Here is a 16353-nt window from a genome sequence, read left to right on the forward strand (position 1 = left end):
GGCCAACATTCTGTGGTCTGCACCAGTATAATCATACCAGTTGCTAAAATATTTAAATACTTCATTTCTGGTTGGTAAAGAGCCTCTAGCCCCCCTCCTACAGATACCTGCATTCCCTTGGGATACCTCAGACTTCCCCACATCACGGCAATTAAAAGGGGGTGGGGGGCTCCAGGTCTCACAGCCGTTTGGCTGCAGCTCCCTGATTGGTTGGTGCACCAGTGTGCTGGCTATGAGACTGAACTCGGGGACAGCTCAGACCTGGCTGTCGTCTGGAGGACCAGATTCGGAGGCTGAGTCTGAGGGATAGAGGGAGGATTTTTATCAAGGTGAGCCCAGAACTGGAGACTTTTAGTACTAATAACAATAACAATAATGATGAGGGTAGTGATTCATATTCACTGAGCATATACAGAGACATCACTCTGATGGACCTCACAGAATCTTCACATAAACTGGCCCTTGCTCCCCTCCCTGCCCGCCCCCCACAGTGTCAGTGTGCTCCCTCCCGAGCACCTGAGTCAGATCAAGACCCTCCAGCCTCAGAGCTTCCTCTGATCTCTGACTGCCCCGTGGCTCACTCGGCTTCAGCCACCTTGAGGCCTGGTGTGCTGCCAGTGGGGCCTCCAGGGCCCGGTCTCTCCGTGCTCACTGCAGACCCGGTGGTGGTAGCGGAGGGGTTGTTGGTTCTTTAGCAACTGGACTCGGCCAGGCCTGGGCGATGGTGGCTGTTACCAGCCTGTGCCACCTCCGTCTGACTGGGCCCTGACTCTCCTCTGGCTTCCAAATCCGCCCACCACCAAGCGCCACTGAGTCTGTCCCATGACCAGCATCCAGTTTCCCCTTTTCTCCCCTAAGACCAGGCCCTGGTAGCTGTGGAGTGTGACGCCTGGATGGGGGAGGAGAGCTTCCTGCCACTGGCCCATCCCCCAGTGCCCTAACCTCAGGTTCCTCCTAGCCAGCCCCAGCTCAGGCTGGCAGTGGGGGGGGGGGGGGGGGCACGACTAGAGGTCCCTGTCTCCTCCTGGGTGCCCTCCTTCTGTCCTCACTTCCAGCTACTTCCTCATTTGGTGGTCACCACGTTGTCTCCCATTGCCTCACCCCAAACCCCCGATCCTGTTTCTGTACTGGGTTTTATCAGCGTCACTGTCTATCCTTCTCTCTCTTTCTCCTTCCCAGTCTTTCATCTTGGTTCTTTTTTTCTTTCCCTCTAAGGGTCAAATATCTGTCCTTGGGTCCTGGGTTTCATTATCACCTTTATTGGCTGTGTCACCTTGCCAAGTGTCTTTTTTTTTTTTTTTTAAGATTTTGCTTATTTATTCATGAGAGACACAGAGAGAGGCAGAGACACAGGCAGAGGGAGAAGCAGGCTCCCCCCCGGAGCCTGATGCGGAACTCGATCCCAGATCATGACCTGAACCCAAAGGCAGATGCTCAACGGGGATGATAAGAGCAACCACCTCAGATGGGTGTGGGGGTTGAAAGAGTTAACACCGTAGGACAGAATGCCTGTAGCTTATTAGGACCCATATCCCGATGGCTCTCTGCAGTATCCTATAAATATCACAAAGTTCTGATTACCAAACAATTATAGCTGGTGCTTATAAAAGGCTAACGAGTGTTGGACCCTGTTCTGGAAACATTAATTCACAAGCCCCTGCAAAATAGGTACTAATTTACTCTTCCATTTTACAGGTAAGGGAGCTGAGGCCCAGAGAGGTTGAATGACTTGTTTAAGCCAGGAAGAGGAAAAGCTGGCTTCAGTCATAGCCACTGACTGTCCTGTTGCACTGATGGCTGACCCCCGGTCAGGGGTGGATTGGTGCATGTAGCCTTTTTCTTTTTACGTCCAGTCCTTAGAGGCTATAGCGTGGCCCCCACGGTGTCTCGGCCTGATTCTTCCTGGCATTATCTGTCTCCGTCCCTCCTCCTGTATTGTCCCCTCCTCCCTCCTGCCACCGCCCACCTCAGACTTCCTCCTTCACTTGGTTGGACGCTACACCACATCCCACCGGCCCCTGGACTCTGGTGTCCAGCAGCGTCGCCTGTGTCATGGGGGTCTTTGGACCTTCCAACAGGCTCCTGTTCCTGCCTCTCCTTCTGAACATGGGTGGTGAGTTGGGGGCTTCTACAGCTGCCTCCCGAGTCCCTGGGTTCAGCTTGGGGCAGAGCGGGGTACAGGGTAGAAAGAGAACCAAAAGGGAGGTGGGGGAAAGCAGATCCCCGTCCCTCAAAAGTTATGTCTGTCTCCCAGAGCCAGAGCCCCCAAGATTTGGCCTCTGGTAGAAGCAGGGGGGAGGGGACTGTACGGGTGTTGCAATAGGACAAGTCGGGGTAGAAATAGCACAGTCCAGTGGCCTTGATGCTGGCCCACAGGTCCCACCAGACACAAAATTCCACTCATTTCCTAGCTCTCAGGATCCACCCTCCCCACCTTCTGTGCCCACCCTCCTGTCACAGCCCCATGACTCAATTTACCTTCTTTTTCTCCCCTCAGGTTTCAGCCCTATCCAGGCACAGGACGGTAGGCCTAGACTCTGCAGTCTCCCTCCCTACCTCCCGAAGACCTCCCCACCTCCATCTCTTCCCCAATCTCTCTGAACCTTCCCCTGCTGACACCTCCTCCCAATTCCCAACTCCCACTGACCACCCCAAACCTTTGGGCCACATTCTCAGGATGCAACTGCCCCGTGGTGAGTCCTGGTGTGCTGGCAGGGATCGTGCTGGGGGACCTGGTGCTGACCCTCCTCATTGCCTTGGCCGTGTACTCCTTGGGCCGAATGTTTCCTCGGGGACGAGGGGCTGTGGAAGGTGAGTGGGGCTGGCGAGGGATAGCCCGGGACTCCCTGAGGGAGGAGGAAGCTCCCAAGTCACAACCATCCAAAGTGGATGATGGAGGGGCTGATTTCGCAACAGCAAAATGGTCCCAGTTCACCACCTGAACTGTCTCTGCACTCTGCTCTACTCCCCATCCCCCAGCAGTGACCAGGAAACAGCGCATCACTGAGACAGAGTCGCCTTATCAGGTGAGAAAACCAGCTTCTCTTCCTCACATGTCACTCCTACCCTGTGGGTGTCTGTCTTAAATACTTTCCCAGTCCCTCTAGAACCTAGACCCTAAAGCCACTTTCTGAGCAACATTGCCAACCCTCAAAGATTAACGGGGCATCTGTCCAAAACGGCTTTCAATGATCAATCATGGCCTTATGCTCAGCTTACAATGTGTGAGAAAACGTGGGGTTTTATGTTCGCAAGGGCACATATAGGCCTTTGCCAGAAGGCAAGCGCTGAAGTGTTCGGGACAGGATGATTTCTGGGACGAGCTCTTAGAAGAGCAGAGAACAGATTTCAGCCCCAATTCAGTAACTCTGAAGAGAGGAGTTTTAGACTTTTTTGGAAGGAGGGATCCTATAATCCTTTGAGAAGCTGATGAAAGCTAGAGACTCCTCAGAAAAATTCACACAAAAATTTACAAAACTGTGCATGTGATCCAGGGGTGGTACAAGTATCTTGAAACCCTTCTTAAGGACTACCATGCAGGTGTGCCTAGGGTGGCTCAGTCCATTAGCATCTGGCTCTTGATTTTGGCTCCTCGTAGTCGTGGTCTCAGGGTTGTGGAATGTCTGGCTCCCTGCTCAGTGGGGAGTCTGCTTGGGATTCTCTCTCTCCCTCTCCTTCTGCCCCTCCCCATCTCCCCCTGCTTGTGCTCTCTCTCTCTCTCCAAAATAAATAAATCTTAAAAAAAAAAGATTCTCCTCTTGCCCCCATCCTCACAATGTGCATGCTCTCTCTCTCTCTAAAAAAAAAAAAAAAAATGCCACCATGCAGACAGAGGCAGCTTTCCATCTCTTGCCTCTCTGTCAGTGCCCTTCTACATTTTGGGGAGTCATGGGCTCCTGTGTGAAGCTAAGGGAAGCCAAACAGCCCCCTTCCCATAAAGATGTATACCCAGGCCAGTCATTCATGTAGGTTTTCAGGGATTCAGTTTGAGGGCTGCCTCTTGGGGCCATAGGTTTCCCTACTCCCTGTCCCGCCAAATATGAGCCATGTTCTGTGAAGTCTCTTACTTACTTGCAGCCAACTTTGCTTTGTCTCACCTGTGGATTAAAAAGTCTCTTTGTAAAGTGTAAGCATCTTGAGTTTGGCCTTGTGAGGTCCAGGAAAATGAGGGAGCTTTTCAGTTATTGGGGGCAGTGACATGTTAGGGCAAAGCATGATTATCATTTACTCAACCTTTGGTGGGATTTATTGAGCACCTACACTGCAACAGAGTTTACATCCTAGTTGGGGAGATAGACAAATGAACAGTTGAGATAATTTTGGGAGGTACCATGAAGAAATAAAGCTGATATGACAGTGACGGGGGCGGGGTGTGGGTGATGGGGGGAGAAATGTGATGACAAAATCAATAAATGCTTCTCTGAGAAAGTGACATGAGCTGCGACTTGAAGGGGGAGAAGGAACCATCCACGGGAATATCTAGGAAACCAGTGTTCCAGGCAGAGAGAACAGTATGTGCAAAGGCCCTGAGGCTGAGGCATGATGATGAGGTGGAGGAGAAAGGGAAACACTAAATGTACTTGATTAAAATCCAGATCTCTTCTGTGGCTGCGAGGTTGAAGCTGCTAGGAGCCTTATAGGCCACTGGGAGAAGGCTGAATTTTGTTTTAAGTTTATTCAGTAGACCTCATCCACTAATGACTCCCACCCTGTCCCTCCATTAGGAGCTCCAAGGTCAGAGGTCAGATGTCTATAGTGACCTCAACACACAGAGGCCGTATTACAAATGAGCCTAAACCACGGCAGTCAACATCCTGATGCCTGGATCCACTCATTCCTGACACCTACCCTGCATCCTATTCCTACTTCCACCAAGATAAAGATCCACAGAGTGCCCTCTCTGAGAGGTCAGATTTCTCTCCACCACTGCCCCCAAATAAACGTGGCACATAAAAGGTCTGTTGAGTCATCCCAGATCTTTCAGCTGAGGGGGGCTTGGATATGTGGGGCTCGGGGGGGTGTCATTCACCCAGAAACAGATAAATGGGAGGGAGGTTTTGGGGACCCTGGGGTTCTTTGAGGAAGAATTAGAACCAGAGGTATTTTCAATGGCTTTATTTCACCCCAAAGTGGGGAATGTGTTTCTGTGCTGCCACACACAACACAGGAAGCAGAGGGTCAGAAGTCCAAGGTCTCACTTACACGGGGGTCAGCCCCTGCCAGGCATGTTGATGTAGATTTTGTCATGTTCTGGAGGTGGGGGAGAGAAAGCATGAGGCCTGACCACCTACCACCCACCCACATCTCCACCTTCCTGGGGACCCCCTGCCTCAGGGGTTTCCTCTGGAGTTCCCCTCCAGTCACCGCCCCCAGGGTTTCCCCAGCATCTCCTCTAGGGCTTCCCTTGGGGGGCCCCTCCCTGGGGGCCCCCTCCCTAGGGACACTTCTCCCTCCAGGCCCTACCCTGTCTCTGTCCTCACCTTGGGTGGGCCTGTGGCGTGGGCAAGCACACACAAACACTGCTGCAATGATTAGCAGCGACACCACCGCATGGGCGGCCATGAGGCCTGCCAGCAGGGGCAGAGAGACAGGCTCACATCCGGAACAGGAACCTGGAGGGTGGGGCCCAGGGGAGAAGGCAGTTGAGGAAGGTTCCAGAGCCTCAGGGCTGCACTTTGGACACTGGGAGCAGATGAAGTCCCTGGCGGGTGTGTGTGTGTGTGTGTGTGTGTCTGAGATTCCCCAAGGGTGACTTGGGGGATGAAAGAGGAGGTGGGTGGGGGCCCCCAGCATAAAGAGACATACGAGGTGCTTTGGGCATAGCGGGGACTCCCTACGAAGGCTAGGGGGTAGTCGAGTCCCTGGGGCTTCAATCTGGTGATGCGGGCAGTGAGACGGCGACCCAGAGAGGACCCCAGGTCCTCTGGGGGCTCTGATTTGGTGAGAGGTGAGCTGGTGAGCTAGAGAGCCACTGGGGCTGTTCCAGGACCCTCAGGCCACCCTGTAGGGACAGAAGCAGTACCTGAAGTGCCATGGAAGAGGGCAAGGCGTGCTCATTTCTCACCTGGGGTCACCAGAGCTGCAATTACTGTGAAAAGAGAGGGAAAGTGGATTAGCAGGGGAGAGGCAGTCCCCAAGACAGGGTGCAGGGAAAAGGTGGTGCCCTGAGAAGTAACCTCCGTTCGGGAGAGAGCAAATGAGAAAGAGCCCAGATGGGTAGGGGAGTTCCCAGACACACACACAGAGATAGAAAATCAGCAGTAGAGACAGAGACAGACCCGGCAGCGAGAAGGGGAGATGAACAGGCAACTACCCCAGACTCAGCTTCTCTCCCCCAAAGAACCAGGTCCTGAAGCTAAAACGGATCTCCAGAAAGGAGGGGGTGCTGAGAGGACCTGCTCTCAGCACTCCTCCCTTCAGATGCCACCCAAGCCACCCCTCTCATGAGTCCTCTGCCTGCCAGGCCCCATAACCACTGGCTTCACCTGGGAGCAGGAGCAGGATGTCACCGGAAGGGGCCATGCTAGGCTGAGGCTAGAAGGGGTCTGGCAAGAGGCTTTGGTCCAGAGAAGTCCTGAGGAACAGTTGGGGAGTAAAGAAGTAGCAATAGCGGATGTCACTCTGCTGGTGGCAAGGCCACCTGCTTCCTGTGTGAAGGTGTGGGAGGGAGAGAAGTGGCGGGTCCCTGTGACTGCCTTTGGGGATGAACTAGGGGTAGGGTCAGAGCCCAGGGAGGCTGCTATGATTGTCCAGGTGGAAGGTGACAGATGGACCAGGCTGTGGGCACTGAGGAGGTTCTGGAGAGCTTTTGGAGGTGGAACCAACAAAACTTACTGATCTTGTAGGTATGGGGTGTGTTTGAGAGAGAGGGATTCGGGATGACCAGAGCTTCTGGACTGAGCAACTGAAAAGATGGAGGAGGGGAGAGGGGAGGAGGTTTAGGGGGAAAGTGCCAAGGTCTGGGGACACTGAACTGGAAATGCCGACAGATCTCCCTGTAGAACTGAATGACCACGGCTGCATCTGTGAATCCTGGGCTGGAGGGTGTAAATTTTCGGGTTGATGGCTTATGGATGGCATTTAAGGCCACGAGACTGGGTGAGATCACCAAGGAAGTGAGTACAGGCAGAGGAGTGCCCCTGGCCCCCAAGAATGGGTGAAGGGGTGGAAACAGCCAGGGAGACTGGGAAGGAACAGCATGTGAGGGAGGAGAACCAGGAGTGCAGAAGTCTCGAAAGCCCGGGAGAAATGATTAACGCAGACCCCGAGATGGGAACTGAGAACCAGCCACCCCTGGAATGGCAGTTGGCCTGAGGGCTGGGAATTCCTGTTCTTAGTTCACAGCCATCCGGAGGCTCCCAGCAAAGTACCTCCCTTGCAGTAATGAACTATTCTTGAGGATGAACGAATAGACGAGAACTGACCTCTGGAAAAGAAAGTGGTGTGGGGAAGAGGGAGAAATTTGAGTTCACCTAGGTCGCTCTTGCCTCCCTCGGGACCAGGAAGTCCCGAACCCCAGCCTCCTCTTGCCCCAGGACTCAGTAATACTGTCCCCTCCCAGCCCAGGCCCCAGAAATGGAAGCCTCCAGAACCCCCTCGGACAGACAGAGACCCAGAAGGCCAGGCCCCCAGCGCCCTCCTCCTTCGGGTGTCCTCTGTCCCAGGCCGCTTCTCCCTCAAACCAAAGACGTCCCCCCCCCTCCCCCGTCGCGCCCCCCTGGTCCGAGGGAGGCTCAGGAGTGGGGGCCTCAGGGTCAGCCCCGCCCATTCAGAGACTGGGCCCCTTCTAGCGCGACGCGGGGACTCCCGGGCCTGTGGGCGGGGCCCTGCCCTCGACTGGGCGGGGCCGGAGACGAGTTTTAAAACTCGTGGGGCAGGACCCTAGACCGGGGACCCGGCGGCGGCTCCGCGGGGCAAGAGCGAGGCTGGCGCAGCGCCGAGGCCGCGGCCCTGGGGGCCCGCAGTCCGCGCCACGGAACCCGAGGGGTAAGTGGAGGTGGGGAGGTGAGGCGCGCGCGGCCCCTCGAGCCACGGGGTGGGGCGTCCGGCCCCCGAGAACCGGGGGGTGGGGGGAGCGCCCAGCCTGGGTGCTGAGAGTGAGCGGACGCGGCGTTTGGAGGACGCAGGGCGCCTGGACTGCTGGGTGGTGATGGAGGCCGGGAGGCCGGGAGGCCGGGAGGCCGGGAGGCTGGAAGCCTGCGCTCCTGGGGGCGAGGGGCCCGGGGGTTCGGACTCCTGGGTCCGGGCGCGGGGTGGCGTGAAAGGCCCGGGAGCCCCGGTCCCCGGGTGGTGCGGGCGGAGGGGGCTGGCGGCCCGGTCCCCTCGCTCCTGGGGGCGTGGTGGTTCAAAGCCGGCCGCGGGTCGCCGTGGTGAGGCCGGGCCGCCGCGGGCCGCGCCGACCGCGGCCCTGCCCCCGCCCCGGGAATTCCCGGGCCCCCGCGCCGAGCAGGAATTCCCCACGTGCGGGGATTCCGCGAGCTCCACGCCTGGCCGCCCGCCGGGCTCGCAGCGGGACACCTGCGGCGCGCCGCGGGGAGGGGAAGGGGTGGATGGAAGATTCCCTTGCGTGAGCGCCGCGACGTCAGCGCGTCGTGTCTGGGCTGTTTCCGAGTCCGCCCTCCCCCGCTTAACCCTTCCTCCGCCGGAACCCGGGCGCGGGAGGGCGCGGGCTCGGGGCCTCGCCTTCCCGGGGGCTGCGGACCAGGCTCCTGGAGACCGGGGCTCCCGGGCGCAAGGGGGGGGGCGAGGCTGAGCGCCCGGACTCCTGGGTCCCGGGACAAGGGCTCCCCAGAGTGCGGCCCGGACTCTCAGGTCTGAGGGGCGATGGGGTCTGGGCTTGGGCGAGCCAGCGGGCGGTCGATTCGTCGTCCCCTGGGGAGGGGGCTGGGGGCCCGGACCGGACCGTGGACAGTGCGTCAAGGTCCGCTTCAGGGCAGAGCGACGGGGTTGCTGCGCGTGCGGCTCCAGGGCGTCATTGCCAGCGGCCCCCCAGGCCCCGCGACTGGGAGATCTGGGGGACGGAAGCTGGGGGGGTGCTGCAGAGGGGCGCGCCCCTCCCCCTTCCCCAGTTTCCACGACGCTGGCGGAAAGTTGGGTCGGAGGGGAAAGCGCGGAGCGAAGGGAAGGAAACGGCGGAGGCGGAAGCTGCACCTGAGCTAAGGACGGCTCTGGAGTCCTCAGGTGGCGTCAGCCTGCCAGTTTTTCCGCGCAGGAGGTCGAGGGAGGGTGCCCGAGTTGGGTGACTTGAGGACCTCTGATTGCCCCCCCCCCCCCCCCCCCGTAGTGAGCCGGGGTGAACGCAGCCACTGCCCGTCGCAGACCGTGAAGAAGCTCCTGGAAGAACAGAGGCGCCGTCAGCAGCAGCCTGAGGCTGGTGGGGCACCGGTAAGGCCCGCGAAGCCCCGTGGAGCGGACTCCCGTGAGGCCCTGTCCCGTTGGGCGGGGACTTGAGGGCTCCCTGGGCCCTCAGCAGGGAGAGGGGTGCGGCCCTGCCTCAGATGCTGCGGCTGGGACTGGGCGCTGAGGGCTGTGTCACATAAACTCACCCTCGTTCGTTTTTGTTTATGCCTCTCCAGGGACAGTTTCCACCTCCCCCGGCCCAGTCCCTGACCCCATCTGTGAATGAGAGTGAGGCTGGTAAGTCTGGAAACCCATCTGGTCCCCTCAGCTGGCGCAGCCCCAGCTTTCTTCCCGACTCAGACATTCTAAATCTTAGAACTTTGGGGGAACTTAGGAGTCAGACCAGACCCTCTTTCTTGCTGGGCCCCGGTAGCAGCTTGATCTCCCAGATTCTCTGGAGCCCGCTAGTCTATGTAGAAGGTCCTTCCGTGTTCCGGGGCCCCAGGCTTGCAGCCCTTTGTTGCTCCAAGAGTCTAGGCGCTCAACCCTCAGTGTCCCTGGAGTCCAGGTGGCAGAAGTCCAAGCTTTCAACCGCTTGGTGCCCTGGATTCTGGGTCCCAGCCCTTTGGTGTCCCACAAGTACTAGCTCTCAGTACCTGGGAGATTCCAGGCCCTCACTCCGGTCCTCCAGTCTAGGTCAGGACTTCCCCAACTCTGGTAACCAGGCCTGCCCCTGCCCCTCCTCTCACACACAGGCCATTCTCGCTTCCCAGTACACCAAGAGACTGTGGGTTCTGGACCTGGCAGCCTGGCTCCCACCACGGGCTTTCCAGACTGGGACCCCAACACGCATGCTGCCTACACAGACAGCCCCTACTCTTACCCTGCTTCTGCTGCTGAAGGCTTCCTGACTCCTGACTTCTACCCACCCTCCGACCCAGGGCGGCAGTGTCCATATTCTGTGGGGATGGAGGTGAGATACAGAGTGGGAATAGGATGCTGAAGGACCCCTAAAATTCCCAGTTGCCCTCATGCTGGATTAAGATCCCATTCTTCAGATGGGCAAAACTGAGGCCCAAAGGTCCAGGGTCACTTGGTGTAGACGGGGCACCCAGCCACTCTGCCTGGCACTCTGTGTACATCTGTATGTTAGGAAGAGGGAGTTCTCAGCTGACTGGGTCTGCCCACCACATGTATCCTTCAGAACCCTCTGGATACCCGGCTTTATGCAGAACCTTCCCTGCCACAGGCAGGATCCTGGAGAGGTTCTGGACTCCCGTCAGGACCCCCACCGTTGCCTACTCTGGCCACCGGACCATCCCTGGACACAGCCCGTGCTCACATGCTGGCTTTGGGGCCTCAACAGCTGCTGGCCCAGGATGAGGAGGGAGACACGTGAGTATAGGGGATTGCGGTCTGCATGTTCCTGGCTTAGCGGGGCTGCTCTGCTCACTGCTTGCCCCTCCCTGTCCTCAGGCTCCTGCACCTATTCGCGGCTCGAGGGCTGCGCTGGGCAGCGTATGCCGCAGCTGAGATGCTCCAAGTATACAGACGTCTGGACATTCGGGAGCATAAGGGCAAGGTGAGGGCCAGGGGCCTGGACTGGATTTGAAGGCAGAAGGTCTGGGGACCTGGATTCTTGGTTTGCAGAGGGGAGGAGACTTGGGCTCAGACTAACCTTCTTATCTCCTGCAGACCCCTCTGCTGGTGGCTGCTGCCGCCAACCAGCCCCTGATTGTGGAGGATCTACTGAACCTGGGAGCAGAGCCCAATGCCACCGATCATCAGGGACGTTCTGTCTTGCATGTGGCTGCTACCTATGGGCTCCCAGGAGTCCTCTCGGTATGGCCAGCTGGCCGGTGGGGTGAATGGGATGGACTGGTCGCTCACATCCTGGCTTCCAGGGCTAGCAGGCCTGGGGAGACTAATCCAGCCCTCTGCCTTCTCCTCCTCAGGCTGTGATTAACTCAGGGGTTCAGGTCGACCTGGAAGCCAGAGACTTCGAGGGTAAGTTGAGTGGTCGACAGGGTGGGTGTGGCAGGTGGGCTTGGGTGGGGTGGGTGCCCCAGATGCAGAGCCCTCACTGTCTCTGTTCCACAGGCCTCACCCCTCTCCACACAGCCATCCTGGCCCTCAACGTTGCCGTGCACCCACCTGACCTATGTTTCCGGGTACTGAGTACCCAGGCCCGAGACAGGCTGGCTTGTGTCCAGATGTTGCTGCACATGGGTGCTGATCACACCAGCCAGGTGAGCTGGGCAGTAGGCAGCCGGTCTCTAGAAAGGTGTGTGGGATGGGTCACCTGGATGTCCAGGGCTTCCAAACAAAAGCTGACTTGGCTCTTCCCAGCCTGGTGAACTTGAGCACGTTACTTCAGCTTTTGTGCCCCAGAGAATAATATTATTGATCTTAGCTTATATTGGTCAGGCACTTTACTATTCATCAAACACGGAGTTTCATAGATTAGCTAACCGAACCCTCGCAAATACCCTTCGACATGCGCACTGTTGTTACTTTTCCTGTTTTACTGGTAAAGAAACTGAGGCACAGGGGTCAAAAATCTTACAGCTTCTAAGTGTCAGGGGATTAGAATCACGTGGTTCACGCCAGAATCCAACGCTTCATAGTTATGTTACTCTCCTTCCCCTGCTAGTAGCTCTTTCACGGGCTGCCTGAGAGAATTCAACATCCACTTATTATTTTGCTTTATTTTTTTAAAGAAACTTGAACACAGATAAAATATAGAAAATAATATAGTGAACTCCCCATACCCAACATCAGTAATCAGCAACTTGTTAACCAGTCCTGCCCCATCCATTCTTCAACTTTCCTATAGTATTTTAGAGTAAACCAAGCGTGTATTTTTATCCACAAATATTTGTGTCTTTAAAGTTAAGAACTCTTTTAACCTCAATACCATTATTCCACCTTACAAAAAAGTTAATCTCATAGTATCAAATATCCTGGCTGTGTTCAAATTTTTTTAAATTTTTTTTTAAAAATTTTTATTTATTTATGATAGTCACACACACACACAGAGAGAGAGAGAGAGAGAGAGAGGCAGAGACACAGGCAGAGGGAGAAGCAGGCTCCATGCACCAGGAGCCCGACGTGGGATTCGATCCCGGGTCTCCAGGATCACGCCCCGGGCCAAAGGCAGGCGCTAAACCACTGCGCCACCCAGGGATCCCTGTGTTCAAATTTCTGATTGACTCTAAAGTGATATGCTTTTTTTTTTTTTCATTAAAAGACTAGGATCCAAATAAAGCCCACATATTGCCATTATAGGGCTTTTGTGTTACTTTAAGATTTTATTTATTTATTTGTGAGAGACACAGAGAGAGAGGCAGAGACATAGGCAGACGGAGAAGCAGGCTCTCCATGGGGAGATCCCAGGACCCCAGGATTATACCCTGAGCCAAAGGCAGATGCTCAACCACTGAGCCACCCAAGAGTCCCTTAAGGACTTTTAAAGTCGTTTCCTCCTCCATCTCCTTGTCTCCTCTTCATTATTTATTTGGTGAGCCAACTAAGTTGTTTTGCCTTGTATAAACCCATCATATTTTTAATGTCCATTATTACAAACTCTTTAAGAACAGGTAATCAAGTTTCACTGTGCAATATGTCTTTATTTGCTCCAAAATATGAAGAGAACAATTAAATAAGGAAGTACACATAGGCTTAGTTGGTCCCCAAAAAATGCTGCTCAAGTCGCATCCCTACAGATATGGGCAGCTGCTAGCCCAGAGCTCCTTTGGAGGATTAGATATAAGAGTCTTCTCCTCAAAGACACTTGGGCTGGAAAATTGTCATAATAAACACATGGTCCTGTGATGCGTACAGTGTGAATGGCACCCCTTAAATGTGGTGCTCTTGTTTAGTGCACAACGCATATAACTGTGTAAGGCACCCCTGGGTGCTTGCAAAGGAGGAACGTGGTGTCTAAGGGCTCTTGGGTTCCGTGGGAGGGGCCTTGGGTGTGAGGACTGGCCTGACCTCCGCCGTTCCCTTCTCTACAGGAGATAAAGAGCAATAAGACTGTTCTGCATCTGGCTGTGCAGGCTGCCAATCCCACCCTGGTTCAGCTGCTGCTTGAGCTGCCACAGGGAGACTTGCGGGCCTTCGTCAACATGAAGGTGGGGGCCTTGGTCGGAACGTGCGATTGTGTGAGATAGATGGAGAAGGGCAGCGGGATGTTGGGAGGCCCGTGGGCTAGGGAAGGGACAGCGAATGGAACACAGGCAAGGCCTCTACAGGATGTGGATGGAGATTGGGGGAGTGTATAGGCCATGGATGGAGGGGCATGTGGAGTGGGATTGTGGAGAGGATTCTGGGCTGCGAGGAGGGACAAGTGGGATGTGGCTGTGAGGCAGGAGTGTGATAGAATCTGAAGTGCACTGTAGAGGCCCGGGCCAGCTGAGTCTGAATCCTTAGCAGTCCTCCCCTCACTGTCCCCAGGCCCATGGGAACACAGCCCTCCACATGGCAGCTGCCCTGCCCCCTGGGCCATCCCAGGAGGCTATCGTGCGACGCCTGCTGGCAGCTGGCGCAGATCCAACGCTGCGAAACCTGGAGAACGAGCAGCCTGTCCACCTGCTGCGGCCTGGGCCGGGCCCTGAGGGGGTGAGCACTGGGCCCACCCTGACCGCGGAGTGGCCTCTGACCTAACAGTGTGAACCCCTGACCCTACCCATTCATGACTTTAGAGGATGACTTTTAATCTCAGAAGCTGACCTTGATCCTCTACAGCCCTGATTTGAAAGTATGACCTCTGACCCCAGTGTTTGATTTCTCACCTGGTACTGGTGACTCCTCCTAAGCTCTACTTCTAACCCTGAGTCCTGACCTCAGGGTGTGACCTTTGATTCCCAAGTATGACCTCTGACCCCCCACCACAGCCCTAAGTGTGACCTCTGACCCCTTGCCTCTACCTTTGACTCCTAGTCCTGAATTTTAACCCCAGAGTGGGAACCCCCAGCCAGCAACACCTTTATCCTTCATCCCTAGTGCTGGCTCCTGAACCATCTTCCCTAATCTTGCACCTTGACTCTGAACCTCTGACCTGCAAACCCAATCGACCCTACTCTGTTCTGTACTTTACCCCCCACCTTCACAGAGTTTCTGTCCCTTACCTCTTTTTCCAGCCTCCCTAACTTTTCCTCCCCCTCCTTGTCCACAGCTTCGGCAGCTATTGAAGAGGAGCCGTGTGGCACCCCCAGGCCTGTCCTCTTAGGACTCAAACCCAGAACCTGGACTGATTTTTCCAGTCCCCTCCGTCCTGTGGGACAGCCAGCGTATGCTAATGTTGCAAATCGATGATAATGTATGTGGAATGTCCTGCCATCGGGGTCTTACATTAAAACCCCAAAATGGCTGCTGGGGGGGTAAACAATCCCCAATATTTGGGGTGGTGTGATACCCCTCCCCCACCCACAAGGAGCCCTCTTGATGATTTCTGTGAAATCGAGGCCCCTTGATTGTTTCTGTGAAACACTTTAGACCCTAACCCTTTCTCCACTGGGATCCTTTGGAGCCCCCCTTCCCCTCCTCAAGTCTAGTTCAACTCCTCTAGAACCCCAGATGTGATTTCCCTACACAGTACTTGGGGTAACCCCAGAATAGCTCCCAGTGTCATCCAGTAGAGCTCCTAAGATGACCCCCAAACCTCCCCAGGACCCACACCATTCATGTCCTTACCCCTGAGACATAGGAAGGACTCTTCCTAGATTCAAGTCCCCTGGGTCCTATGCTTTCTAATTCAGAGCTCAACTGGGCTCCATCCCTGATCTCCGCATTTCTAGTGAATTTCTCCCCTATCTGAAACAACTTATTAAACTCAGTTTGGACTGCACTGTCATTGTCTTCATCTCTGGCGGCATTGGTGCAGGGGAGTGGCTGTGGTGCTTGGCTGAGGAGGCATGTTTGGATGACTGTGCCTGGGTGGGGTGTGTAACAGACCGTGGGTGCCACGTCCATATCCTGCTGCCTTCACCCTGTCCACCCTCATCCTGGCGGTCTGACTGCCTGTGGGCATTGTGAGACCCCTGGTGCCTGCCTTACCCTGGGTATGAGCGTGGGTATGGGTATGGGTAGCCTTAAATGCCAACAAATTTATGCCACTTTCCATCCAACAGCCCTCTAAGCAGAGATTGAAAGGAGATGGTAGAGAAATATTCTAGGTCCCTCACTTCTATGAAGATAATGTGGAAGTGTGTGTTCACGGGCTTTTGGAATTCCCCAACAGAATTAAGCTCCCAGCTCCCCGTACTGGTTCTGGCTTGATAACACACCCTTTCCTGTCTGCTTGCCCTTTTCTGTGTCCTTTCCCACCTCTCTTACCAATAAATTGTCCTCAAATCCTTCTTCCAGAGAAACCCAAACTAAGACAGAAGACCTCCACGATGCCCTCTTCTCATAACTGCCCCACAACCTCTGTCCTGGACTTTGTCCAAATCTTACCCCTACATGAGCCCCCGCCGAAAGCCCTCTGACTTCTCAGAGCATTCCACTGCTCAGAGCCTCTTAAGGACAACAAACCAAGCATACTTTTTTTTTTTTTTTAATTTTTATTTATTTATGATAGTCACAGAGAGAGAGAGAGGCAGAGACACAGGCAGAGGGAGAAGCAGGCTCCATGCACCAGGAGCCTGACGTGGGATTCGATCCCGGGTCTCCAGGATCGCGCCCTGGGCCAAAGGCAGGCGCCAAACCGCTGCGCCACCCAGGGATCCCATAAACCAAGCATACTTCAGGGCATGTGCCAGTGTCTCCACCCCAAAACTTAGCTTAAAACAACCATCTCTATTTGCTCATGATATCCTCCAATCTAGGCTGGGCTCAACTGGACTGTCCTATCCTTCTTTGGTCACTCTTGTGGCTACAGTCAGCTAGAGGCCTGATTAGGCCAAACAACTTCACTCACATGTCTGATAGCTCAGTTGAGATGGCTGGAACCACTGTGAGTGGGCTGAGCATCTCTAGGTCCATGTAGTCTCTCCAGGAAGGTGGGTGGGT

The 16353-nt window shown here is 55.4% G+C and overlaps 3 protein-coding genes across 11 annotated transcripts; 2 read left to right on the plus strand and 1 right to left on the minus strand.

The window, feature by feature from the left end:
- The first annotated feature begins 1968 nt into the window (after positions 1–1968).
- LOC121484864 (transmembrane immune signaling adaptor TYROBP) lies at positions 1969–4959 on the plus strand. Of its 2 annotated transcripts, none has more exons than XM_041744628.1 (5): positions 1969–2113; positions 2498–2524; positions 2677–2811; positions 2980–3026; positions 4725–4959. In XM_041744628.1, the coding sequence occupies exons 1-5, from the start codon at positions 2053–2055 to the stop codon at positions 4788–4790; spliced, it is 336 nt and encodes a 111-aa protein (XP_041600562.1). In that variant the 5' UTR covers positions 1969–2052; the 3' UTR covers positions 4791–4959. The 2 variants fall into 2 exon arrangements, with proteins under 2 accessions (XP_041600562.1, XP_041600563.1); XM_041744629.1 differs by having other exon boundaries at positions 2983–3026.
- A 141-nt stretch (positions 4960–5100) lies between these two features.
- On the minus strand, positions 5101–9272 carry HCST (hematopoietic cell signal transducer). Of its 3 annotated transcripts, none has more exons than XR_005984340.1 (4): positions 9151–9272; positions 6023–6088; positions 5481–5612; positions 5101–5250 (listed from the first exon to the last, which is right to left on the minus strand). XR_005984340.1 is itself a non-coding variant. In XM_041732173.1 (4 exons), the coding sequence occupies exons 1-4, from the start codon at positions 6520–6522 to the stop codon at positions 5210–5212; spliced, it is 234 nt and encodes a 77-aa protein (XP_041588107.1). In that variant the 5' UTR covers positions 6523–7691; the 3' UTR covers positions 5101–5209. The 3 variants fall into 3 exon arrangements, 1 of the variants encoding a protein (XP_041588107.1); XR_005984341.1 differs by lacking the exon at positions 9151–9272 and adding an exon at positions 6486–7684; XM_041732173.1 differs by lacking the exon at positions 9151–9272 and adding an exon at positions 6486–7691 and having other exon boundaries at positions 6065–6088.
- On the plus strand, positions 7804–15190 carry NFKBID (NFKB inhibitor delta). Of its 6 annotated transcripts, none has more exons than XM_041732152.1 (12): positions 7804–7986; positions 9284–9384; positions 9576–9636; positions 10095–10312; positions 10544–10734; positions 10816–10921; positions 11035–11181; positions 11295–11346; positions 11440–11588; positions 13359–13475; positions 13798–13962; positions 14519–15190. In XM_041732152.1, exons 4-12 carry the CDS (start codon positions 10307–10309, stop codon positions 14570–14572), a joined length of 987 nt encoding a protein of 328 aa, XP_041588086.1. In that variant the 5' UTR covers positions 7804–7986; positions 9284–9384; positions 9576–9636; positions 10095–10306; the 3' UTR covers positions 14573–15190. The 6 variants fall into 6 exon arrangements, with proteins under 6 accessions (XP_041588086.1, XP_041588080.1, XP_041588052.1 ...); XM_041732118.1 differs by lacking the exon at positions 7804–7986 and adding an exon at positions 8634–9180; XM_041732128.1 differs by lacking the exon at positions 7804–7986 and adding an exon at positions 8634–9180 and having other exon boundaries at positions 10113–10312.
- Positions 15191–16353: the final 1163 nt, after the last annotated feature.

The sequence above is a fragment of the Vulpes lagopus genome, chromosome 2 (genome assembly GCF_018345385.1).
Source record: "Vulpes lagopus strain Blue_001 chromosome 2, ASM1834538v1, whole genome shotgun sequence".
Taxonomy (NCBI): domain Eukaryota; kingdom Metazoa; phylum Chordata; class Mammalia; order Carnivora; family Canidae; genus Vulpes; species Vulpes lagopus.

What these genes read in the sequence shown, in the direction of transcription:
- LOC121484864 (XM_041744628.1), top strand. Translation starts at nt 2,053, where the DNA reads ATGGGGGTCTTTGGACCTTCCAACAGGCTCCTGTTCCTGCCTCTCCTT. An exon ending in TCTCCTTCTGAACATGGGTG is followed by an intron (nt 2,114 to 2,497) that starts GTGAGTTGGGGG and finishes TTCTCCCCTCAG; the next exon opens with GTTTCAGCCCTATCCAGGCA. An exon ending in GGGACGAGGGGCTGTGGAAG is followed by an intron (nt 2,812 to 2,979) that starts GTGAGTGGGGCT and finishes CCCATCCCCCAG; the next exon opens with CAGTGACCAGGAAACAGCGC.
- NFKBID (XM_041732146.1), top strand. An exon ending in TTCGGGAGCATAAGGGCAAG is followed by an intron (nt 10,922 to 11,034) that starts GTGAGGGCCAGG and finishes TATCTCCTGCAG; the next exon opens with ACCCCTCTGCTGGTGGCTGC. An exon ending in CTGGGCCGGGCCCTGAGGGG is followed by an intron (nt 13,963 to 14,518) that starts GTGAGCACTGGG and finishes CCTTGTCCACAG; the next exon opens with CTTCGGCAGCTATTGAAGAG.
- HCST (XM_041732173.1), bottom strand. Translation starts at nt 6,522, where the DNA reads ATGGCCCCTTCCGGTGACATCCTGCTCCTGCTCCCAG. An exon ending in CATCCTGCTCCTGCTCCCAG is followed by an intron (nt 6,089 to 6,485) that starts GTGAAGCCAGTG and finishes CTCTTTTCACAG; the next exon opens with TAATTGCAGCTCTGGTGACC. An exon ending in TGCAGCTCTGGTGACCCCAG is followed by an intron (nt 5,613 to 6,064) that starts GTGAGAAATGAG and finishes CCCACCCTCCAG; the next exon opens with GTTCCTGTTCCGGATGTGAG.